At 39.0% G+C, this 27,543-nt stretch overlaps 1 protein-coding gene across 1 annotated transcript in view; it reads right to left on the reverse strand.

The window, feature by feature from the left end:
* The window catches only part of LOC126279106 (protein CASC3-like), a 111,304-nt gene that overhangs the window by 24,470 nt on the left and 59,291 nt on the right, over positions 1-27,543 (reverse strand). The window contains exons 3-9 of the mRNA XM_049979588.1: positions 26,352-26,470; positions 20,482-20,700; positions 19,460-19,729; positions 18,228-18,699; positions 8,330-8,435; positions 7,847-8,023; positions 7,317-7,636 (exon numbers count right to left, since the gene is read on the reverse strand). Coding sequence (XP_049835545.1) covers positions 7,317-7,636; positions 7,847-8,023; positions 8,330-8,435; positions 18,228-18,699; positions 19,460-19,729; positions 20,482-20,700; positions 26,352-26,470 — 1,683 coding nt within the window. The remainder of the gene's footprint in view (positions 1-7,316; positions 7,637-7,846; positions 8,024-8,329; positions 8,436-18,227; positions 18,700-19,459; positions 19,730-20,481; positions 20,701-26,351; positions 26,471-27,543) is intronic.

The following is a 27,543-nucleotide window of genomic DNA, read 5'->3' on the forward strand; positions in this document are numbered from 1 at the left end:
TAACTTTCCTTTGCCAGATAGGTTTCCGATGCATTAAAGATCCAGTTGTTCTCAATTTATCACACACATATTTAAACATACGATGTGTAGGGTGAGTATGTTGAGGATACCTTTCAGTGTATAAGTCTCCAGCTGTCACTGAATTTCGTTGGTGTTCTTCATAAATCAGAAGCATATCGACTTGTTATTTGAAGGAATACATCATTCACATACGTGTGATTCGACAGTACAAATTATCATAATCATCATCATCATTTTTTTTTTTTTGGGTGGGGGAGGTCATCAGTCTTCTGACTGATTTGATGTGGCCCGATACGAATTCCTCTCCTGTGCTAACCTCTTCATCTCAGAGTAGCAATTGCAAACTACATCCTCAATTATTTGCTGGATGTACTCCAATCTCTCTTTCCCTCAACAGTTTTTGCCTTCTACAGCTGCTTCTGGTACCACGGAAGTCATTCCTTCATGTCTTAAGAGATGTCCTATCATCCTGTCCCTTCTCCTTATCAGTGTTTTCCACACGTTCCTTTCCTCTCCGATTTTGTGCTGAACCTCCTAATTCCTTATCTAATCAGTCCACTTAATTTTCAACATTCGTCTGTAGCACCACATCTCAAATAGGTTGATTCTCTTCTGTTCCGTTTCTCCCCACAGTCCATGTTTCACCACCATACAATGCTGTACTCCAGACATAAATTCTCAGAAATGTCTTCCTCAAATTAAGGCTGATATTTGATATTAGTGGACTTCTCTTGGCCACAAATGTTTTTTTTGCCATTGCTAGTCTGCTTTCGAGATCCTCCTTGCTCCGTCCGTCACTGGTTATTTTACTACCTAGGTAGTAAAAGAAGAAGAAGAAGAAGAAGAAGAAAGAGAGAGAGAGAGAGAGAGAGAGAGAGAGAGAGAGAGAGAAGAGGAAAGACACTGAGGCGACAAAAGTCATGAGATACCTCACAATATCACATTCTGGACCTCCTTTTGCCTGGCATAGTGCAGCAAGTCAACTTGGCATGGACTCAACAAATTGTTGGAAGTCCCCTGCAGAAATTGAGTCACACTACCTCTGCAGCCATCCATAATCATGAAAGTGTTGCCAGTGAAGTATTTTGTGCACAAACTGACCTCTTGATTATATGCCGTAAGTATTCAATGGCGCTCACGTCAGACAATTGGGCAATCAAAGCATTCACATGAATTGTCCAGAATGTTCTTGAAACTGATCATGAACAATTGTGGCCCTGTGACATGGTGCACTGCCATCCACAAAAATTTCATCATAGTTTGAGAATATGAAGCCCATGAATAGCTGCAAATGGTCTCCAAGTAGCCGAACGTACCAACTTTCTGTCAATGATTGGTTCAATGGGACCAGAGGACACAGTCCATCGTGAGTAAACACAGCCCATATCATTATGGAGCCAACACCAGCTTGCAAAGTGCCTTGTAAACAACTGGGGTCCACGGCTTTGTGGGGTCTGTGTAGCAGTTGAACCCTACCATCAGCTATTAACAACAGAAATAGGGACTCACCTGACTAGGTCAAGGTTTTCCAGTAGTCTAGGGTCCAACCAAAATGGTCACGAGCCCAGGAGAGACTGCAGGCAATGTCGTGCTGCTAACAAATGCACTCCTGTCTGTCATCTGCTGCCATAGCTCATTAATGTCAAATTTTGCTGCACTCCCCAAAGGATACGTTTGTCGTATGTACGACATTGATTTCTGTGATTATTTCACGCACTGTTGATTGTCTGTTAGCACTGACAACAGTACGCAAACACCACTGCCCTCAGTAGTTACGTGAAAGCTGTTGGCCACTGTGTTGTCCATGGTGAATTTGGTATTGCTAGCACACTGCTGAAACTGTGGATCTCACAATATTGAATTCCGTAACGGTTTCCTAAATGGAATGTGCCATGCATCTACTTCCAACTAACATTTCGCATTCAAAGTCTGTTAACTTACGTCGTGTGACCATAAGCATGTTTGAAACTTTTCACATGAATCACGTGAGTCCAAGGAACAGCTCCACCGATGTTCTGTCGCTTTGTACCCTGTGTTTGTGATACTACTGCCATCTGTATGTGTGCATATCGCTGTCCCATAGCTTTTGTCACCTCCGTGTAATGTACTCACACTTGAAGGAGGAAACATGGTAGGAATACTTGGAATAGTATAATTTCAAAACAATTAACAAAAATGTAATCAGCATTGTTTATTTAAATCATTTTACCCACTTTTCCATGAAAATGACAACTATGTATTTGACTATGCACCATATTTCATATATTTCAATTGTAATCTCTCATAGATAACATTTTCTGTAATTCTGAACAATTTCTGTGACTGTAATTAAGTAAGTTACTACATACAACAATGTTTGAATTGTTAGCAAGAGTATATAAGACCCACAAGATATCATGCAGGAGAACTAGTAAAATGTGAGATTGTGAGCTGAACCATGTGACTTAATGTCAAATAAATCTGTGTACACCTGTCATTTACTCTGTCTTTTCTCATTATTTGGGAATAATGTTGTTGAGTGAGTGACACCCATCTAATTTTAAGAGCTTTTTTATCCATCTACAATTTTCAAGGTTAACATCCATAAAGACTTTTTATTTTGATTTACTTTTATTTGAAAATTATTATCCCCAGCAAGGCAATTACATTGCATGTCCCAATTTCAGCTGCATTAGAATATTAATGAAATGAATATTTATAAACTCTGCTGTGTTTTGCCAAAAGAATCAGATTTTAATGTGACGACAAGAGAACTTACATATTACTCAAAATATGTCACTGAACGCTTCTCTGAAGAAAAATAACGGTAGTAAGAAGTTTGGATAAAATGAATTGCTACATCTGTCGGAATTTCAGTGGAATCCTTTACCCCATTGTATTTTTAATAATGAATCATTTGATTGATTGATTAAACTGTTTAAAGGATTTTATTTCTATGACAAATAGTTGACAGAATTCTACAAATTTAAATGATTTCGTATTTCTCGTATCACTGAGATATAAAAATTAAATCCTCTGAGCAGTTAGAATCCATATAATTCATAATTAAAAATGTACTGGGATATAGGATTCTGTTGAAATTTTCACAGAAGTAGCGATTTATTTTTGTCACACTTCTTATTCTTTTTTTTTTCTTCAGGGAAACATTATCAATAAAAAGTCTTAAGTAATACTTAAGTTCTCTTGTTAAAATCTGCCTCTTTTGCCAAAACACAGCACAGTTTAATAATTTTCATCTTGCTAACATTCTAATGTAGTTGAAACTGCGACGGAATCCTGAAATGGTGCATTATTAAAATAGCAACTGAAGGTAAGACAAATCAATTGTTTATGAAATGCCCCTTCTCAGTATAAAAGTAAATGAGTAATTTCTTCACTTATATTGTTGCAAAAGCCACAAAAAATCTCCTCTCACTAGGTATTGATTGCCCTTATTATTATGTTATTTCATTGGAAAAAAAGATCTGTAGTTGCCTCAGTGTCACACTATGTGTGGAAGTTCTGCATATTAATCACGAGCAAAATATTATCCTCTGTGCATACTATTATCTACCAAAATCCTGTTTTCATACCTCAAAGCATTTATGAGATAAGAGGATTGTTGTATTTCAGTCTGCTGTTTTTGTCGGTGCATGCGATCGGAAGCAACTGCTTTACGTACAATTCATTTTCTTGAGGCTGGTGATAGACAGCAATATCCTTTCAACTTTAAAGAATAATTCAATATGTTCGCCACATTTCATACACAGCATATATACACCAAATGCATATTCATTGTGCCCCCAGTTTTACAATGCAAATTTTCAAAAATTCTTGCAATAGTTTACTTAATCTTGAAATATCACAATAAACTATGACCATTAACAAAGTGGTAGGCAGGTCATCATAAAACTATAAGATGTGCAAGAATCAATTTTTTTTACTGAATAGCTTCTTTACAATCATTTAAGAAACACTGCAGATTGGCTGTGTACCATGTCAAAAACGTGGAATTTGTGACAGCCAGCCCAGCAGAATTCAGCAGCCAGCCAGTAACTGAGTACCTAGCACTTCAGGTGTGTCAATAAAAGAACTTGTTAAATTTGCAGCTGTATTCCTCTGGAGCCACCTCGACTCCCACCTCTTTTCCACAACCCACTCACACTATCCTGGCTCACAGCCATCCCACCTAGCACCAGAAGGCACTATAGTACTGACATGTGATCTGTCATACTGGGAAGGATATGTCTCACCTCCCTGCTCTCCACTGTCTGATGAAATTGTTCGGCAGTTATGTTAGGAAGTAAGTTGGAAGCACCCCACTTTCGTGAGGTGTTTTATGTTCTGTTCTCATCAGAGTTGTATTGATTCTCTGCTATCGATGAGATGGACTGCGAATGGGCACTTCTATCTGCCAGGTGAAGGCGTCTGCTCTGTGGTGCCGCAGTTGAGGGCATGCTGAGAATGTGATCTCCATGATGTCAAAGAAATACTCATCAGAGAACAAATGCTGTTGGAATATATTTGTAACAATTGTTATTGTTTTGATGACTCCAGTAGACATACGAGGGTGAGTCAAATGAAAACCTTAAATTTGTAATAACAAATCGAAATTTTGTGCCGTTATCCTGCAAGTTGGTAAGTGTGCTACAAACAGTGCGCAGAATGGCCTAGGCAGCATAATGCAGATGCACACATACGGTTGCAGTATCAGTATAAAGATGGCCGCCCCACTTGCGACTTGCACCAGGGAAGAACATTGTCCCGTTATTCGGATTTTGCGTAGTGAAGGTGTGAAACCTATTGAAATTCATTGATGAATGAAGCTTCAGTACAGTGATGCATGTTTGTCAAAGTAGCAAGACTACAAATGGAGTAGGAAGTTCGCAAATGGTGTGCCTTCAGTGGAAGATGCTCCTTGTCCAGGTCAGACACAACAAGTTGTGACTCCACAGAACATTGCAGCATTTGAAGCCATAGTGATGGAAAACCACCGAGTGACACTGAATGACATTGCAGCATGTTTATGATGTGCTCCGGTTTCCCAAAGTGTCTGCAAGATGGATGCCATGGCAGCTGACTCCTGAAATGAGAGAATGACGTCTAGATGCTGTGAAGAACACTTTGAACGAGAAGGTTATGGCTTCCTTGCAAGAATCGTTACTGGGGACTAAACCTGGGTTCACTTCCACCAACTGGAAACGAAGAGAGCGAGCAAGGAATGGCGCCATTCCTCATCGCCAAAACCAAAGAAGTTTCGAACAGAACCATCAGCAGAGAAGGTTATGCTGACTTTCTTTTGGGATGAAAAGGGTGTCATTTTGAAGCACTGCATGCCTAGAGGGACCAATGTCACCAGTGCATCATACACAGATCTCCTAAAAAATCATCTGCGGACTGCAATCAAATCAAAGAGACACAGATTGCTGTCAGCAGGTGTCCTTTTGCAACATGACACTGCAAGGCCCCACACTGCCCATACAACAATTGCAACAATCACAGACCTACATTTTGAGTGTCTTCCTCATCCACCATACTCACCAGACCTTGCTCCAAGTGATTTCCATATGTTTGGACCACTCAAAGACGCAATGGGAGGAAAGAAGTTCCGTTCTGATGAAGAGGTACGCCACGCGGTGCATGAGTGGTTGCGCGGACTACCAAAAGAATTTTTTTCTAAAGGAATTTATGAACTTTGTAAGCGCTGGAGGACTTTCATCGAGTGTGAGGCAAATTATGTTGAAAAGTGATACAGCTTTGTACCACTTCTGCACAATAATAATATTTAAAAAAATATTTAACGTTTTCATTAGACTCACCCTCATACATTCTCTTGTCTAACTGGAATACATAGTGATGTAGTTGATCTGTCATCATCCAGAGCTGTATATTGTAGGTAATACGTCAGGTTCAATTATCTTTGTGTGTAATTTCAATGGATACATTGAACAAAAGAAATCTCTTTCGATGCAAAAAGAAAAGCACATGTAGTGAGACCGATAAATATATTGCAAGTACTTTGAAAAATTAACCTATGAAAATTCTACAGACTGACTAATGAATTGTTTTATCTATCAACGTTTACGACCAAAACAGAAAAAGTAGGAAGAAACATTTCAGTATGAAGGCCAGACTGTTGCAGCAGTGAGCCACATTAAACTGTGAATAGGCATGGCATTGTGCCACTTCTGTGATCTACAAGGTCAAAAATTAAGTCCTGTCACAATAGGACTGGTTGAGAGGCCATAAATACTGCTCGCTCCAGCTATGCTATCTGTCACTGTCTACGGTCAGTCATCAACAAGATGTAGGTCATGCTACCTACTTATTAATAGATGCTGCCTCCACTAGTTGTTGGACTATGTGCTTTGCTTAGTGCTGATGGAGCTGGGGGCAAAAACAAGATGTTCCCATCAGGGTCCAATCTACTGGCTGATGTCTACTGACTTCAGGATGCCTACCTGGGATCTGCAGTTTGCAGCTCTTGCGTCTTGTGGTTTGCATCTCACTTGCTGCCAAGCTGCCGCCTGGTTTGCATATATGGATTCTGCTACTGCAGGCTTGTGTTCATGGGCCACTGATCTTGCATCCTAGGTTGAGTGTCCTTGGTTCGTAAGACCACAAGCTACAAGCTGATCACACATTTGTCCCAAATGGTATGACCGACTAGCTTAGGAGTTTGTTGCCATGGCATGCCTTTTATCTGTCTGGCCTGACACAGCTCTATAGTGGCCTTGTGCACTGGCCACCTCCTGCTACCACATCTGAACTAAGCAATCACTACCATACAGAACCAGCCTGTACTGCTGGCCTCAGCAAGACAAAGCTTCCAACTGCTGTACAAATTGAGACCAACAAACATGCTGTTATTTCTTTCAGCCTCTATGATTCCATGATGATCTACCATCTGGTTCTATGTACCAGCTGCACTGTCAACCATCTTGCAACATCAATACATCCTGCTATGAGGTCAATATAAACACTCGAGACATTCTGATCCTGCTATACATGACTGCACAGAAAAAGTTTTCAAAGGAGACACACAATGCACGCTGTTGACATTTGCACTTGTAGGCTGATATTATTAGTGCAATACAGATGCAAAGGTAATTACTCTGTAACAAGCTGCCAGATGTACCTGGTCCCTTGGATTAAAATACTTAGAAAATACTTCTGAACAATCTCCTAAATTTTACTGGAAAAATTTGGGTTCACCCTGCACAGGAAACGAATATAAGAACCATAAAAATATATTAAAAAAATAGAATAATGATTCCATTAATTATGAAAATAAGAATGGAGGTAACCACACTTACCACAGGTGCATAACCTTGGAAGGCAGGATACCCTTGGGGTGGGAACTGTCCCTGAGCTGGTATGTAATTTATTATAGGAGCAGTCGGTGGTGGTGGCTGTACATATGGTCCTGGTGGTGGACCATGAGGGGGCTGCAAAATACGTGGTGGTGGTGGTGCAGGTACTGGTTGCATATATGCTGTAGGTGATGCATACGGAGGTGGAAATGTAGGTGGCTGATGATGAGGCATCATAGGAGCAGGTTGTGGAGGCGGTGGGGGTGGTGGTTGCTGAGGAGGCGGTGGGGGTGCCTCTGCATACACAGGTTGCTGGACATATCCTGCAACAAACAACCATAAAAGTAAATTAAGATACCATTCGTGAATAAAAATTCTTAGATTTTTGTCAGTCTCCAATTTTTCTTTCTTTCCTTCACTTAATAGATACATCAATTCAGTCTCTAAACCAATTAACATATTTAAAAGGGATGAGAGTGTTTAAATATTATCACTAGAACCAGGCAAGTAATAAATTTGTAAAAGTTCAGTACCAGGTGAATAATATCCATGAGGCTGCTGTGCATACGTAGGTCCATTGCTCTCTGGTAAGGACCGCTGCCTCTGAGATGAGTAACGTTTAGGCCTGTTCGCTGCATTTTCCTGTTGCATTCTTGGAGGAACAACTGCCTGCCTTCTTTCTGTATTTTGGTGGAAGTTTGGCTGGTTTTCTGTAACAGAATTATTAATTATGAAACAATGAGTACTTTATCCATTATTTTCTAACCTATTAATGAAAGCAATTTTTATTATTCCTAACAAGTCTGTAAGTATATTATACCAATTCAGTAAACTTCATTGAATTAAGCAAAACAAAAACAAATCACCAACAATGGGAAGCAGAAATTTAAACAACACTGTAAGATTAACAACTGACCTGGTTAAATGCAGCCATTAAGTTCATGCTGAACTAAGTTAATCAAAGCAGTGAACGCAAATAGTTAATGCAAGTTAAATTTTTCTCAGGCACTACTCACTGTTTGACCGCCTATTTTCTTTAGTCCCACGCTGTTCATTCAGGGAGAGCTGGCTTAGCTCCTTACTTGCATCATCCTGCGACCTCGTTATCACTTGGCTCTGTATCTGTTAAAGCAGTGTACCAAAATATTTTAAAGAAATCCAAGAAAAATACATAACTTGCAATTGATAAATGTGTGTGTGTGTGTGTGTGTGTGTGTGTGTGTGTGTGTGTGTGTGTGTGTAACCTGCCTGATACAGCGAGAAACTTCCACTCCCAAGGTTTGACTGGGGAGCCTGAATGAAGCGATGGGAGTGGAGTGGAGGGTATCATCCAACATTTGACCTTAAAATTACCTGGCAGGCACAAGATACATGACAAATAATACTGATGGAATGAAAAATGATCATTTCTAATGATATGATGTAGAAAGAACCATGTTGTATGGTGCAGTACATAGTACTGCAGTGCCAGTGGTGCTGGACATAGTACTGCAGTAAACGCAGTGATGGCACATGTCATTCTGTTTGATACACTTTGACTGACATTTAACTCCTGGACCATGCTCCTTTTCTTCCATACATAATCATGTTGAATGCACACATACCATGTATGTATTTATATAAGATAATTTTATACCATATATGGGTGCTAATCATATATCTCTTATTCATACCCATGCATTAAATTAATCTATTATTTTTGTTAAGAAATTTTATCACTAAGTAATACACACACACACACACACACACACACACACACACACAAAATGCAACTGATACACACGTGACCACTGGCTCTGGTTGCCGAGCCACCCAGAGACATTGGTCATGTGTACGTTAGTTACATTTGCGAGAATGTGTGTGTGTATGTCATCTAGTTCAGAAGAAGGCCTTTTCACCAAAAGCTTACTTTTGTTGTGTGTCTGCCACTCAACGTCTCCACTGTGAGTGAGTAGCAATCTATCCTTTTCATAATATTGTTATTATTCCGTACTACATTTTCCATTGTTTGTGCCATTTGTAGTAAAATTTTTATTATTAAAAATTAATTTAGATTTCCTGCTTTCTTATTTATTTGTACCATTTTGTATCCTCCTTACCAATACACTTTTACAATCGGCCAACCAATTTGTAATGCCATTTTCAAAGACAGTACAACGAAGTGATTGAAGCCAACTATGCACAAACCTTTGCACCAGTGCTTTTCTTGCGAAGTAGCTTTCTTGAGCAATCCAACCAAGTGGAGGACATGCAGTGGCGAGTCTGTGTTGCAGGATGAAAGTTAAAGGTCAGTCCAATGTGTATCACCCAATGTCTGTTGGACCACTGTTGTGGTGTGAGGTCTGCCATACAGTAACAACACACTTCTGTTCTAGTTGAACTCGTAAGAAAGTTTACAGCAGCAGGCAGCATTAATGATCCAACATTCCTGCACTTCCACAACATCTTTAACATGACCTAACCAGCAGACAACCATGTCCTGCCTTGTATCAGTGACCTGCTGCCACTCTATATTTTCTTTTTTTTTTATTCAGGCTTATAATTGTGGACCCATGTACCATCACATTTGACAGTTTCTGCAAAAAAATGTGTCATCTTCTTCCTCATATTTCATGAGAAGCATGCAAGAAATTGCAAACAGTGCTGTGCTCTGCTCTTCACTCAACAATTTCGGAACATAAAATCTGACATATTTTGGAATCCTAACCCACTCCCAATGATTCTTGAGAGGTTTCAAGGACAGTTAAGCACTGATCACTTGACAAATTCATGAATAGTTTTGATGTTCTGCACTCTGGAGATGACACAGGGATGATGTAATTGGGCAATGTTTCAAACGTTCTTTCCTCCTGTCTTGAACTCCTTACACTAATCCTTCACTGGGGACAATGACACTGTGTCTTTCCATGAACTTTGGAAGCAAATGGCAACACATTTTAGCAACATTAACATTTTCAACCCTTAGACACATCATTATGATGCACTGTGCAACACTTATTCATCACAGCACCCACTGAAAGCAGTGAGGACAAGATGTTCCAAAGTCAGTGCTCCCTGTAGATGTTCATACATCTAGTGGGTGCAAAGGCTGATTTATATTTAATCCACCTTTATCCAGCAAATTTGCTTATCTCAAAAGAGAAAAGGTGGGCATACACATATGGGGAGGTGAATTTTCCTTTATTCAGTTCTTACTCAGCTTTTCTTTGGATTCTCAATGGGGAGCAAGTTGGTGATGTTTCCAAATTCTCATTAGGGCCTACCATAAGTGCAAGTTTTACTAATGTCATTATTATTCTTGAAATGATTTATCTTGTGTAACTGATTTTGCGGAATGAATGGTTCAGTAGGATCTTCCCTTAGCTGTTGCTTAAGAATTATCTTTTAAACTGTTCTAACTCATTCCAAAACCATTACAATAGGATTTAAAATACTATTCCTTTACCTGCAAGTGTGTCCATTCCTTCATTACATCTGAATCCTCCACGTAGTTTGACTCTAATTCTGTGTGTTTCATTTTACTGTTATATGGTATGCACTTTTCTATTATGTGATTGATATTATTATTCACAGATATTCATCGGTAGATTGTTGTCAATGGCAATAAATTTATATTAGTGATTACCAAAATTTTGTTTACTGAAATGTTTCTCAAAATTCTGTGAGGCTGCTACCTGGTATACTTAACCCTTTTGCTGCTACAGATGTACTCTCTACATTCCATATCGCGGTACCACCATGCAACCCACATACTAAATTATATGCTCGATGTATTCCAATCTCTGTCTCCCTCTACAGTTTTTGCCCTCTACAGCTTTTCCATATGTCCTTTTCCTATCTAATTCTGCGCAGAAGCTCCTCATTCCTTACCTTATCAGTATACCTAATTTTCAACATTCATCTGTAGCACCACATCTCAATTGCTTTGGTTCTCTTCTGTTCCTGCTTTCCCACAGTCCATGTTTCACTACCATACAATGCTGTACTCCATACATACATTCTCAAAAATTTCTTCCTCAAATTAAGGCCTATGTTTGATACTAGTAGACTTCTCTTGGCCACGAATGCCCTCTTTGCCACTGCTAGTCTGCTTTTGATGTCCTCTTTGCCCTGGCTGTCATTGATTATTTAGCTACCTAGGTAGGAGAATTCCTTAACTTCATCAACTCTGTGGCCATCAATCCTGACATTAAGTTTCTCGCTGTTCTCATTTCTTCTACTTCTCATTATTTTTGTCTTTCTTCGATTCACTCTCAGTCCATATACTGTACTCATTAGCCTGTTCCATTCAGCAGATCATGTAATTCGTCTTCACTCTCACTCAGGATAGCAATGTCATCAGTGAATCATATCACAGATATCGTTTCACCTTGAATTTTAATTCCACACCTGAATCTTTCTTTTATTTCCACCACTGCTTCTTCACTGTACAAATTGAACAGTAGGGGGGAAAGACTACATCCCTGCCTTGTACTCTTTTTAAATCTGAGCACTTGGTTCTTGCCCATTCACTTATTATTTCCTCTTGGCTCTTGTACATTTGTATATTACCTGTCTCTCCCAATAGATTATCTCTATTTCCTCAGAATTCTGAAAATCTTATGATTTGATATCTTTGCTTGATGAAGGACTGAATTCTTTTTCATTATCTGTCATACTTAGGTGTGCTGCATCAAATTAAGTAAACCATTGCACAAAATTTTAAAGAGTTTGAAGAGGCAAAAACATATTCCATAAACTTCATATATGTCTGATTTTAGTTTCTACATTAAATGTAGATAAGATATCAAAACTTTATTTAAAATTGAAAGCAAAATGATATATCTCATTCCATTCTCGAATTACTGGGTTTTATATCTGACAGATGGTCGTGCGCAACATGCCCATTCACATCTTTGCACATCGCAAATCATATTTCATAAGGGATTCAATATATCGAAATGAAGTTTTCTGCGAATGACAGCACACAATGAGGCACATAATGTGTATGGTAAGTACTCAAGATCTTTTTATTCACCAAGATATGGAAGTAACTTGTGCACAGCAGTGGGAAGTCAGTGATTCAGGACACAGAGATGTCCACAGCAATGCAAGTATACACGTCCACAGCACTTGGAGATCAGCTTAGCAGGAGATGTATACACATCCACAGCAGTGAACAGGGTCAAATGTTACAAGAAGGACTAAAATTATGCAGTAAAATATTGGAGTCACCTACGGCAATTAATATTTTCAAATTATTGAGTATGTATTGCACTTCTTCCCATATATCCCCGATTTAATCCAGACATTTTACTTTTCTGGTTAGCCAAGTAAACCCATATGTCAATTAAGTGACAGGAGGCCCATAAGGAACTACAACTACTTCCACACAGGCAGAGGAGAATAGAGACAGGTTTCCTTCTAGGTGACTTTACTACCTACAATCAAACTTACAGAAATAACTCTTAGGTGATCCAGCAAACAAGCCACAACTGACCTGGTGGCAGATTGCTTCATCACCATGACTGCAAGTTCACAAATATACATTTTATTTAACATTTACCTATCAGTGGCTGTCATATCTTTTTAATAACAGCAAATTTTTGAGATATGTACACTCCTGGAAATTGAAATAAGAACACCATGAATTCATTGACCCAGGAAGGGGAAACTTTATTGACACATTCCTGGGGTCAGATACATCACATGATCACACTGACAGAACCACAGGCACATAGACACAGGCAACAGAGCATGCACAATGTCGACACTAGTACAGTGTATATCCACCTTTCGCAGCAATGCAGGCTGCTATTCTCCCATGGAGACGATCGTAGAGATGCTGGATGTAGTCCTGTGGAACGGCTTGCCATGCCATTTCAACCTGGCGCCTCAGTTGGACCAGCATTCGTGCTGGACGTGTAGACCGCGTGAGACGACGCTTCATCCAGTCCCAAACATGCTCAATGGGGGACAGATCCGGAGATCTTGCTGGCCAGGGTAGTTGACTTACACCTTCTAGAGCACGTTGGGTGGCACGGGATACATGCGGACGTGCATTGTCCTGTTGGAACAGCAAGTTCCCTTGCCGGTCTAGGAATGGTAGAACGATGGGTTCTATGACGGTTTGGATGTATCGTGCACTATTCAGTGTCCCCTCGACGATCACCAGAGGTGTATGGCCAGAGTAGGAGATCGCTCCCCACACCATGATGCCGGGTGTTGGCCCTGTGTGCCTCGGTCGTATGCAGTCCTGATTGTGGCGCTCACCTGCACGGCGCCAAACACACATACGACCATCATTGGCACCAAGGCAGAAGCGACTCTCATCGCTGAAGACGACACGTCTCCATTCGTCCCTCCATTCACGCCTGCCGCGACACCACTGGAGGTGGGCTGCACGATGTTGGGGCGTGAGCGGAAGACGGCCTAACGGTGTGTGGGACCGTAGCCCAGCTTCATGGAGATGGTTGCGAATGGTCCTCGCCGATACCCCAGGAGCAACAGTGTCCCTAATTTACTGGAAAGTGGCGGTGCAGTCCCCTACGGCACTGCGTAGGATCCTACGGTCTTGGCGTGCATCCGTGCGTCGCTGCGGTCCGGTCCCAGGTCGACGGGCACGTGCTCCCTCCGCCGACGACTGGCGACAACATCGATGTACTGTGGAGACCTCACACCCCACGTGTTCAGCAATTCGGCGGTACGTCCACCCGGCCTCCCGCATGGCCACTATACGCCCTCGCTCAAAGTCCGTCAACTGCACATACGGTTCACGTCCACGCATGCTGTATCTAGATCCCTCAACATTTTAACTCAACAAACCATCCTACAATGTACAGTGGAGGGTATTTTGGAAACTCAACCCCCCAACCTTTTGTTCCTTTCAAGTATGATATGTAGGAAGAGTAACTCTCATTATGTTCTGATTTACCATTTATTTTGTGATATGTGTCTGTGAGGAAGTAATATGTTGCTGTATGGAATGTACACTTTCAGTTTATCTATTTGTGCTGTGCTCACATAGTGTCTACTTTGGAGTTTGATGATCATCTCCAGGACAGTCTAACACTTACCAAATGAACCCATGATAAAAATCACCATTCTTCTTCATATCCTTCATACCTCTTCAATTAACCTCCCAGACGTATGAGCAATACCCAAGAATCAGTTGCACAAGTGTTTTGTGAATAATTTCTTTTGTAAATGAATTACATTGTCTTTGGATTCTTCCAATGTATCTCAGCCTAGCATCTGCTTTCCTTACAACTAGAAAAAAGTCATGGTCAGTTTTGGATCTTCTTGGTGATCTTAGATTGTTTACAGTATTCTAGGTTCTAAGCACACCCAATACAGAACAGTTCTTTAATTACATTTACAGCTTTTTTGCAAGATGGTATATTAAATTGTTTATACCAGCAACCCAAAATTATTATTGGTGAGGTCAAATATTGTTCCCTGTGGCAGTCCAGAATGTGCTCTTCTTTGTCAACTGCTTTTATTTTCGAATCTGATTAATAAAATTCTTTCTAACATAAAATTACAAATTCCTCTTGCAAAGTTTGTTGGTATGTCTGGCCTACCCAATTTTTGTGACGATACAGGTATATTAATATGCACATTGTCACATAATTTATGAAAATTCAAATTGCAAGTGTTAATGTTTGTATTTATTCAAAGGCTTTAGGTATATATGTGTACAAAGTAGATAGTTACATTATCCATACCACTTTTCCTTTCCTGGAACAGAAACACACAATGTCTATATACATTATAAATTAAGGTCCCCCGGCACGTGTGTGCTAATCTCAGGAACTACTATGAGGATTTTGATACAGTTTTCATTAATACATAAACTGATTCACAGTGAAGTTTTGAATATTTAATTCATAATTATAGAAATATGTATATTGTTATCTGCTCCATATTTTTACAGCATTAATAGTGACGTCTCAGGGCAATGGTGGGAGGTACGAGTTGGTCAGCTACAGATAATGCAGTGCCTGACCATACTACATATCTGTATCTATACATTTTATAAAATGAATCCCCCCCCTCTATGTTTTCCTGTCTGTACGTGAAGGCTAATCTCAGGTACTATTGCAGGTATTTTGATAAAGTTTTCACTAATATACAGACTGATTCACAGGGAAGATTTGTGTGTGTAACTTCTTGCCACTATGCTAGACAAGTTATCTGGCCATAACTACTTCATATTACCCACATGAAGGCACAGAGGGTCACTAGTAGATGATAATTAATACATGATGAAAACATAATTACTGAATAAAGTACAGTATTCACACACACACACACACACACACACACACAATCAACAAAACTTATAGTTCTTATTGCAGCCTGGACTTTTCCATTGATATACATTATGAAAAATATATGGATATCACTACAGAGATAGACATTACATGGAAATAATCTCATGTATCATGTGGAATACAAGAACATTAATTGCAGTCACAGCAAGTTGGAACGAAGGAAAATTTGGAGTTTAATATCTCATCGACAACAAGAGACTGCATGAAACTTGGTTCAGGAAAGGATGAGAAAGGAAATCAGTTGTGCCCTTTACATAGGAACCATCCCGGCATTTTCCTGGAGCAATTTGTGGAAAACCAAAATCAGGATGATTGGACAGGCATCTGAACCATTGTTCTCCAAATGCAAGCCCAGTGTGCTAACCACTGTGCTACCTTGCACGGTGATAGATAGAATGAGAGTGTTAATGAGTCATTCCTGTGTAACTCACAGATTTTGAATGTTCTTGTTCTCCTGCTCAAGCTGATAAAAAATATCCACTTCATTCATACATAAACTAACTATCCAAATGGCGAAGTGAAAGTGAATATTTCTTTTTGACTTTACAGAGCATTAAGCGCAGAAGAGACGCTCGAAAGATATCTTGCTTAACTATCATTACTAAGAAATATCACAGTGAATTAATACTGCATCAAGTTGCAGAGAAATTACATTTCTGTAATGGCCCAGCAGATGAGTGAAAGCTACACTTTGCACCTTACAAGACCCAGGCACATCATATCTACATGTTAAATGGTTTAAATGAATAATGGGCTGTCATACGGGCAGTCTAGCCATTTGCTGTTTATCGCTTAACTCGATTTTAGAAACATACATTACATGTCACCATGACAATGTGTGGCATGCTATGGCACTATCATATCTGATGGCATCATTAGAATGAAAGAAAGAGAAAGAGAGAGAGAGAGAGAGAGAGAGAGAGAGAGAATCAATTGTAAACCATACTGATTATGATAAATTTGTGTAACAATCACAATATGGATCCTCGCAGCGAGACTAACAACAAACTTTCTGGATAACAAACTCAATAATTTTACATGTATACTGAACAAAGAAATAAAGATTATCTATGGGCCCAGACAAAAGAAACTTCCACATGGGAAAAATATATTAAAAACAAAGATTCCAAGACTTACCAAGCGGGAAAGCGCCGGCAGACAGGCACATGAACAAAACACACAAACACACACACAGAATTACTAGCTTTCGCGACCGATGGTTGCTTCTTCAGGAAGGAGAGGGAAAGACGAAAGGATGTGGGTTTTAAGGGAGAGGGTAAGGAGTCATTCCAATCCCGGGAGCGGAAAGACTTCCCTTAGGGGAAAAAAAGGACAGGTGTACGCGCACGCGCGCACACACACACACACACACACACACACACACACACACACACACACACACAGACACAAGCAGATTGAAAAGTCTCAAATACATTTTACACTCTGTGAATATTAATAGCCCACTCTTATTTAAAAATAAAAAATGATTTTAAAAAGTCTCTCCAGCAGAAAGTAAGAACACTATGCACCAGAAGCTAGTGAATCTCTCTGCCTCAAAACACATTCTTGCTTGTATCTCAGAATCTATTCATCACAACACATGATGGTGAGAAGAAATTTTCTTCACAGAAAAAAATAGTAGTCTCTCACTGATGAGTCACTTCATAGCACAGATGACCTTTGAACAGAAATAATTTGTGTGCCTATGCACTCTGAGTGAAGCAGTGGATGGGAAAGAGAATATACTGTTATGCATAGTAAGTAAAGCTATCTTCAACCTGAAGCTTGGTTTGTACAACAGAGTGCTTTATTAGAAATGTCCTAATAGAGGTGGTATGTCCTCGCCTTTCTTCAACATATGAAATTGTGCACCCAGTCAGTTGCAAGCAGAAGTACAGTTAATTTAACATTGAGTCAGAGTCATTTGGTAATTTGTCACTTTTTACATTACCAAACATCATTGCAGGTGAAAGAAATAATTTAAAAAAATGTAGGACCAACCAAAAATTGAACCCTAAACCTGGATTAAACCTTTAACTGCTCTAGATGTGTTAACGCGCACGCCTTTGTACCTGTCCCTCTGTGCTCTCAACATGTTTATGCGTGCCACCAGTCCTTCTACCTGGTACTCTGAACGTGTCTGTTCAGAGCACACAGGGACAGGTACAAAGGGATTCACGTTAACACGTCCGGAGCAGTTAAAGGGTTAACAGTCTCAGATTTAGCAACTCAGACATGACACAGGCATATTTTAATACTGGAATGTGTGTAGCTTTATCAGATATACAGAATATGATATTTACTTATTAACGATCATTCAAGTTTATTTCTGATTCATATTTTAGAATAAATTATTCACTATGAACAACAAACTGACCATGCACTATATTCAGCACATTAAATTCACCACTTTTAACTTTACTTGTCAGAGGTTACTGTCTTACCATCAATAAAGATGGAGAGTGAAATACTTACACACGCAAGACAGAAAACATTTTTTGTGGTGGATGAGACAATTTAACTACTGTGTGAAACATACAGAATAGTATGTAATCTCCAGAGCTTGCATTTCTACATCAAACTTAGAATTTATGCTCACCTGATAACCAGCACCCCCACTTTCACTGCTGCTGCCTTCATCATGAGAGGATACTCTCGTTTCAGATAGGCTTCGTCCATCACTATTGGAATGATGATGCACTGCCGCTCCCCTACCACCATGACCAGCTTTTGAGGTTCCACGACCACGAGATCGCCGCCCACTTTCTCCCCCTATTGTCACACTACTATCATTTGTTTCACAGATCGCACGTCCCCTACCCCGATTTGCCCCAGTACCTTTCCACTTATTACTATTTTCTTCCTTTTTATCATCTTCAACAATAATTTGGCTTTTATTTGTTGTACATAGTTGGTGTGAATTTTTCCAGGTAGGGGGTTGAGACTTCTGAATCATTTCATCCTTTCTGTTTTCTACATTATTCTGATTAGTGTCCTTCTTCCATACATTACAGTTTGTAATAGTGATGGTACCATCATCTTTTCCTGAGGTCGCTTGTCTTTCTTCATTCCTATGAACAAATCAAAATTTGTCTTTTTACCATAATTATAGTTTTTTTCTGTGTACAGACTGAGTATTTAATGAGTTTCAGTTTGGTAACTGTACAGTCTTCAGATGTGTATAGAACTACAGGGAAAAGTTCATTTTACCCTAGAGAAATTTTATGGTTGGAAGAACAGGAATGAGGGGGAAATTTAGTACAATTACAACATTGTACTACGGTTGCAATATAAAATATGGCAACTCTGTTTCTGCCATTCTGTGGGAATAAATGAATACGATCGGTAGCAACAAACTAGTGATTATTTAGTTGAAAAATTTATCAGTGGCAAACAATTCATAGATATGTCACATTTTGATGTTATTGTCACGAAGAAAATAGTTACAGAAGTGCTAAATTAGTTATTTTTACCTTAATTATTTTCTGAAATGGGGGAAATACACACCTGCAGCAGAAGCAATACCTACCAATATTCCATTCTCTACATTCATTGCCTTGACAGCTCTACAATATACAACACATTTCCATTTTTTTTTTTTTTTTTTTTTTTTGTGAAATTTAAAGAAATCAATAGTTCATTAAATTGACAGTGCTTCATATTTATTACCCACGAAAGTGTGAATTCATAACTGACCTGCATGAAAATTATTAGTATGCAACAACTGCACATAAAACTATATTATTTATAAAACACTCAAAGCAAACTCTTGAACATCCACAAAAAATAGGATGCAACATGCCTGTCAAGTATTATACCAAGTAGTCTTACCTGTTTTGAGCTCCCTTTTTATCCAGTGTTGGTGAAGGAATATTCTTAACACGCTGGTCAACAACCCTCTCCTCCCCCTCTGACTGAGATGAGATTTGTTGCTGTTGCTGTTGGTTTTGTTGCAAAGGAGGGAATTCCTCAGTATTACGACGCCCTCCTCTTCCCACCACACCTCCTCCACGACGTCCTCCACGTAAACCAAGAGCAGCTGCTGTTTTAGTATAAGCATCTTCATCCTCCCAAGTGCGTGTGTATTTATTTGGACCTCGGCTATAAAGAAAGTAATAATGAGACATTTTACTTTGTGTATTTGGTCTGTTTAGAAGTTTACATCTAACAGATTACACAAAATATTTTCTAAATTTCTTACAGTAACATATAATATTTGAACAAACAACATCACTTCAGAGGCTTACTGTCATGGGAGACAGCACCAGAGGCTATAGCCTCTCAGACAGTAGATTCAAACTGCAGAAATCTTTGAGGCTTGCCTTCCAAACTGAGTCCTGCAACCATGATCCAAATTGACTTCTGCAACTGTGATACTGTCCCCCCCCCCCCCCCCCCCCCAGGGGAGAAAGGGAGGAGGGGGGGAGGGAGAGATAGGGGGGAGGGAGAGATAGGGGGGAGAAAGTGTTTATCATGGTGTATATATCTCCCTTATCAGTTTGTTATTATCACTGATTGCAAAATTCATACGAGAATGTGTATATAAGATGGAAAGCTGTGTCAGGACTCTCAGTCAAGTGTCATTGCAAAGGATTTAAAACTGAAATATTTGTGAAATAAGAATTATATATTTATTCACATTCTTCAAATTTAATTTCATTAGTCCACATTGTGTACTACCTTTCTATCACTGGTTATGAATGCAGTTTTCCTTGTTTCATAATTCTGATTACTAGTTATGCATAACTTTCTCAGTTGTGCATAACTTTCTCTGTTAAGTGGTTTCAATGGACATTTAGAGAACTGTGCAGATTACATGTTATATTTCAATAAAGATATGTGTTCATGCTTACCCATAACGCCTTCTTCTACGAGCACGAGGTGGGGCTTCTTCATTACGAATGTCATAGCCATAAATTGCTACCAGTTCTTCTCTGGACTTTGGTGTCTGTTCATCTTCATTGTATCTATCATGACTCCAGCGATTCTCATTTTCCTTCCACACTTTCTTCTTATCAGTTGCCTGAATTTCCTTCCCTCGTTCACTTTCTTTATCAGCTGCTTCTTCATCACTATGAGAATTTGAATTTTATCATTTACATTTACTGTTTAGATTACTGTAAATGTATTTTTATGTATTATTTGGAGTCTCGTTGATGACCTGAGAGATACTAAAAATATTCATAATTCATATGTAAACTAATGTTTATGAAATTTGCAAGACACATTTTAAAATATCCACATAATCTCTACACGAATTTCAATTCTTTGCATGAACTTAAGTTATTTTCACCATCCTTCATGTTCTGGCCTGTAACAATCCCAGAAGAAAACATTCATCATAGACTAATAAAAATTACACATCCAGCACACTCCGTGCAGTTAAGGAGCAAACACACCAATGAAACTGATGTCCACTGAAAATAGTCATTACACATGAAATGGTGCAACGCAAACTAACACCTACACTCCATGCCCTTGCAGATATGTTGCCAGATCAGAGATAAAAACTGGGCACAATCAGTGAATGTACCAAGCTTCATGTCCCAAACTCACAACAGCATACCCAATTCAGAGCATTCTCGATAATATTTCGTGTTTCTGTCTGAGGGGCCACAGACCTGTGTAGGAAAATGATGTTCTTCTGTTGCAATGCCGATCCTTTCTGCAGGAGGAAGCGCAGAAACGGAGATTAAAGTTTTCCTGAGGTTACCATCGTAACAGCTATGACAACCCCATTATACCAACGTCATGGAGATCTGGTGTCATTTCACATAATCCTATCAGGTCACACCAGAACTACGACTGCTCTATACAGATTGGGGCATCATTAATAGCCTTGAATATGACTGCAGTGCAGATCGTGTACCAGATTGTCCAAGAGAAGATAATCTGAAATATGGAGTGATGTCTCAAAATACAGCTGAAGCTGTTAACTTAGTATTAAATACATATATTCATCTACAAACATGGAATGCTGTCAAAGGTATGACTGGTCGAAATGTTCCTTCTAGAATAACTGAGAATGTTCTGAAATATTATAGGATTGTCCAAAATGTCCACGATGTTCTTGAATATCCTATTATGTTTCGTGAGGATAAATTCAGCTCAGAATGGTATATGCAGGCAATGGAATAGACACGTGTCAGTAGATTTTTGGAAATCGATTAGAGTGTATTAAGGGAAAATAGAAATGAATGTAAAATACATTTAAGTGCAAGTGAATTGTTTAAGGTAGTGAACAGTGTATTAAATACAGTAGAGTGTCGATTATCCAAAGTAATTGGGGGACATGGGTGTTTGGAAAAATGGTTTGTGCAGATAATCGAACTGTACATGTTTATTTGCCAAAAAAGAAGTACTGTGCAGTAAATTTATTCATAAAAACAGGCATCTCTTTTAGTATTACAAAGTAACATACAAAGGCAATTTCAGTGGGAATATATAGTATGTGGCACCGTTTATTAAACAAAAATATATACATATTACATATGCATTTTGCATGAACAATGCACATAGTATACAAAATTAATGTTTAAAAAATTCCTTTATTTTGGTCTGTCTAAGCAAGCCTACATGCTTACAACCAGCTAAGTCACGTACTTTTTTCATTGCAGATATCTGAAACTGGTCACTTTCATCTTGGGCTTCAAACCATCGCAAGGCAGTATCTGTCAAGTGAATGCCACAGAAGCTGTTGGTATACTTTCATCTTCACTTTCTGGAGCACTGATTGATGAGATGCTGACGGCGTCATCTTTATCAGTGACGACGTTTACAATCTCGCTGTCCTGCATGATTTGCTGTCCTGGATCTGCATCATCAATATTCATCCATTCATGAACGTCGTCTTCATCACATTCGTGGAAATCGATTTCTTTTAGCATACCGAGAAGTTCAGACATATCATTCTGTTCGTCATTTTCAATCATACCTTGTGAATTTTCTTCTGTGTCCAAAATTATACTCCAGGCTTTCTTCAAATTCTCTTCCTTTACACTATTCCATGCTGCGCTGATCATGTAGGGTGCGTCTTTCAAGACAATATTCTTATGATTTCTTAAGAGACTTTCTTCTCCATCCTCTTCTCTTTCTAACAATAACTTATGTAACAATTATTTCCTGTAATATCGTTTGAAAGTCTCAATAACGCCTTGATCCATGGGCTATAATAAAGAGGTTAAGTTAGGTGGAAGAAATATTACCTTTATGAACTCGTCTTTTCCGTTTAAAATATCACATGACGGACGAGTTGCTGCCTTGTCACGGAGAAGTAGTGTTTTCTCCCTCTTCTCATTCTTTAGCTGATGAGCTTTTACAGAGGGTACGAAAACGTCCACAAACCATTTCATAAAAATCTTACTATCCGTCCAGGCACTCTTTTGTGAGGTGTACACAGCAGGCAAGGCTGACATATTAACGTGCTTGAAACAACGCGGTTTTTTACTTTTACCAATGACGAACATAGGCAGTCTGTGACTTCCAGTAGCATTAGCACAAGCAAAAGCTGTAATACGGTCCTTGCTTGTTTTAGGACCAGGTACTTCTAATTCATGATGTGAAACAAAAGTTTTTCGCAGTAAAGCTTTCCAGTTAAGTCCAGTTTCGTCAGCATTGTAAACATTTTCGAGAGCATAATCTTCTTCCCTTAATACGTCCCTTAGTTTGACTTTGAAAGAATCAGCTGCTGAAGAACCAGCCGACAGTTTTTCTACCTGTATTGTAAGCACACGAATGCCATGTCTTGACTTTAAGTGTTTTAACCAGCCTTTGCTTGCTTTAAAGTTCAAAGGCTCTCCAAATTTTTCGTTTAACTGCATTGCCTTCTCACACGGAATGGGAACTGAGATAGGTTCTCCCTCCGATCTCTTTTGTGTAAACCACTTGTAAACAGCATCATCTAGATCTGTGTTAGTGGCGAGCTTAATAGTTTTTCGGCTTGGTGATCCATCAGTATACTCAAGCATAGCTATAAAATTTGCTATTCTCGTCTTTTGTTTTTTTATATCCGTAATCGTCGACTTCCCCACCTTGTACTCATTGGATAAAGTGGTTGCAGATTCACCTCCTTCTAACCGTTTAATACTCTTGTACTTATCCCTCATAGAAAGGACAACACGTTTACGTTTAAGCATTTTTTATTGTCAAGTTCACTTCTTCACACAGCAGCACGCAAGTGGTCATAACAGAGAACAGAAGGTGACTGTTTGCACCGTGAGAAGCTCTTCTTAGGGGTGCGCAATCCTTCAAAATGCGCGGACCGGCACGCCTCAACTCTAAGCTGGCGCACAGTTGTTGCTGTGAACAGCTTTGATACTGCCGCTACTTCTACTGCCAGTGCCAAGCCGACAGAAGTGTGCTGATTGTTGAAACACAGCGACTGGCGGCTTGGCTGGTCAGCAGTGCCTTGTGAAGGCCCCATTAGAAGCAATGTTCTGTCAGCGGTGGCCCAGTGCGGTGACTACTGTGGGAAACTTGGTTTGGGAGTGAGGGGGATGATGGACGGTAGGGTGGGAGAGTAACAGGTGCGAGCGAGTACACAGTTCAGTTCAGCGGTCGTTCGGTTGACCGACGTTTGGATAATTGACGCTCTACTATAATATTAAAAGGATGCAGATCTGTAAAAGAGGAGATCTTGCCAGTGGTGAAACAGAAATAACAGTGAAGATGTGAAACATATGAGGAGGGAGAAGCAAGTTTAGATTCACAACGGAAGAAAATGAATATACTGACAGAAAATTTAATGGATGAATAACAAGATGACATTACACATGATCAAATGGGACACTTAGCAAGCAGAACGAGAAACTGCTGAAGAAACAAGAACACAAAGGGAAAGCGCAAAGGAAAGTTAGAAACTACAGTACGGCAGGTGAAGTATTCTGTTACAAGTACATCAAACACAGACATGCTGTCATTAGCAGTGCCAATAAATTCAGTAGGAAATCGTAATAAATGTCTCATGAGTGAAAAAAATCAATTAGTACACTGCTGGAAGTGTCACATACAGAATTATTTCATTACCCACATCAGTTGGTGCTCTTTCCATGAGCAGTGAAGAACATGTATAAAATACTGCACTTCTGATTAAAGGACAATCTACCATAGAATGAGGTTACTGCTGCCATTGCCAAACATATCCCATAAATATTTTCAAGAATATCTCATTAGCAATGAACAAACTGAAGTTGGTCAATGTTGCTCAAACGTAAGTGGACTGAGGCGGAAACCACTCCAAGAATTGCACAGGATTTTACACATATACAAGCGATTGGTCCACACACTCAAAACAGCACTGGATCAAATGGTATCCAATGGGTATAAAGTTGTGGTTCAGGCCTAGAAAAGACAATAAGCCAACCTTACTCCCAGGTGCAAGAATATTGTGGTCAACTTTTAGTAACCAGGGGCTTATGCACCGATTTGAGATAGTTACTTCAAATTTGAAAACAAAACATTTCAGTGATTATTCATGAAACAGGGAAATACTTAAGGGAGATTCTTCGTTGTTATGTGAAGGTTAATTAACTTTCAATGTGTCATTTGTACATTATTTTATAAAAAAAATTGTTTATGTGACTTTAATCATGAAAGATTACATGTAGATTAACATTTCCAAACTCAACAAATTTTTGAATTTTATAGATGTCAAAAGCCACTGGAATGGAGGTCGTCTTTTTCAATTTTGAATTTTTTGCATCATCAATGTCCTTTATTTCTATTTCTTGTAGTTTGCTAAGGAGTTACACGTACCCTACCATTTCTTTTGTTCTGAGTTTAAGCTCCTCAGTTGTTATGTTAAATGTAAGTCACCACAGCATGAATATTAGTGAACAGTTTTCTTATACACTTTTCATAAATTTCTGGCTTATTCTTCTGTTTTAATACGTTGACATTTATGATATCTTATTATTTCCAGTAATACGATTAGAGACTTTTTACCTAATACTTGACACCCATGGCATCACATCACAAATTTTATTCAGATAATCTATAGAAGCAGCATTCCATACAACTTTTCTTTGACTGTCATTATCTATAAATTTAAGTGTGCTCCTTTTCTGTCAACAGACATTACTGGACATAAATTGCCTTAAAGCATATCCTCAACACACTACACAATGGAACACACATGGGCATCAGCTGCCTGTCATCCGCTAAAAAGGGCAAAAGATCCCTCCAACGATGGGAAGCAATGTGCTTTACGCGTGGCCTCCATTCCCAGGAAATAACGCATGCACAAATGCACATGTGTCGTTGCGTTGATGGAAATTTATGTGCATGTGCAAAAATGAATAGAAAAAGGCGTCATGCAGATGCACCTTTATGATGCACTTTCATATCTATTAATGCTTATAAGATGACAAGATGGTTACCATTTCAATTTGAAACAAGTGAACCCACAAATAGGTGCAAAAACAAATAGAATAGTAACTTCAAAGGAATTACAGAATGAGTTTCTGTAGTGTTCTTTAATGTTTCTGGATCTTCTTGTACGATTTAGAATGTTTTGAATATCTAAAAAGTTCCATAGTTTTCCTTAAATTTATTTAAGACTACTTAACAGTATTTTTGAGAGTGAAATGCTAACATTTTTTTTAGATTTTTTAAAATGTTCATTTTTATGATGTTCTCAAGTGATGTGGAATGTTCTCAGAACACAAGTTGTAAATATAGACCAATCAAAGCAGATCATTTGCAGCTAATAACTAATAAAACTTACGCATCTTCTGCAACAGTTCTGTCATCGTGCTCATAGAATGTACCCTTTTTTGGTATGTATTGGGGATTTCTTCTGTCTTCATCATCATCCAGTTTCTTTTCTTTGGGTGGTACACTCTCCTGGAATAACAACAATGTGTCAACTGAATTTTAATAGTTTGTAAATGTGGAAATAATAAACCGAATTTCTTTGTTTTCATTCACAAGGCTGATTCTGCAAACAAACAGAGAAGCGTAATATTGCCTTTTAAACAGTAACTGGAAACAATCATTTACCACTGCAATAATCGAAATCCAAAACGTTTCAAAGTGAAGTGGCAGATGGCAATTTCAACTCTGTATGGTTTCTCCAACTATTTTTCCCACTTTGCTACACATACGTGAACAGGTAACAGCTGATGGAAACAAGGGAAAGGAAACCATGCAAGACAAATGGATAGGTCTGAGAGACGAAATAAAGAGGCCAGCAGAAAATCAAATAAACAAAAAACACAAGGCCCCATAGAAAACATTCAATAACACAAATTAAATTTCAGAACTATTTGTTTCTCCCTCAGGGAGGGGACAGGGGCAGGCTGAGAAAGACAAGAAAGGTCATTCAGATCCCATGATGTGAAGGACCTACCTTTAGCAAGGACAAGGCTAGACGACAACAAAAGGGGAGGTGAAGAGAGTGTTTGAAGCCAGAGACGGTACAGTGGTAAGTACTGTATTTCAGCCCAGTGATTGTGAGAGTGAGAAGTACAGCTAGAATAAAAAGAACAAAACAAACAGTGCAATTATAAATGAGGAGGAAGGGGGAAAAAAGAAACAGGGGAGGGAGGAGAAGGAATATGTAAAAGTAAATGCAACAAATAAGACAGTTAACAACATGTAATAAATAAAAAAGTTATCATAATGAAAAAGGAGACAAGAGAGGGACGTCTTTACAGAAGTCAAGTACAGAACTGTGTCGGGATGCAAGAATGTGTTTATGTGAAACTCCCATCTCCGTACTTCAGTGAAAGTAGTATTGGGTGGGAGGATCTCCAAACAGCCGGTGCGTTATAGGATTCCTTGAGTCATGCTATAGAGCTTGTTCAACAGCTGGGTATTGAGTGTACCCAAAGGACAATTCTTCAATGCTGACTCATTCGATCGGCTAGTATAGTAATGCAGAGGGAACAAGTTAGTTGATAAACTTCATGTGTACT

This window comes from Schistocerca gregaria, chromosome 6 (genome assembly GCF_023897955.1).
Source record: "Schistocerca gregaria isolate iqSchGreg1 chromosome 6, iqSchGreg1.2, whole genome shotgun sequence".
NCBI lineage: Eukaryota > Metazoa > Arthropoda > Insecta > Orthoptera > Acrididae > Schistocerca > Schistocerca gregaria.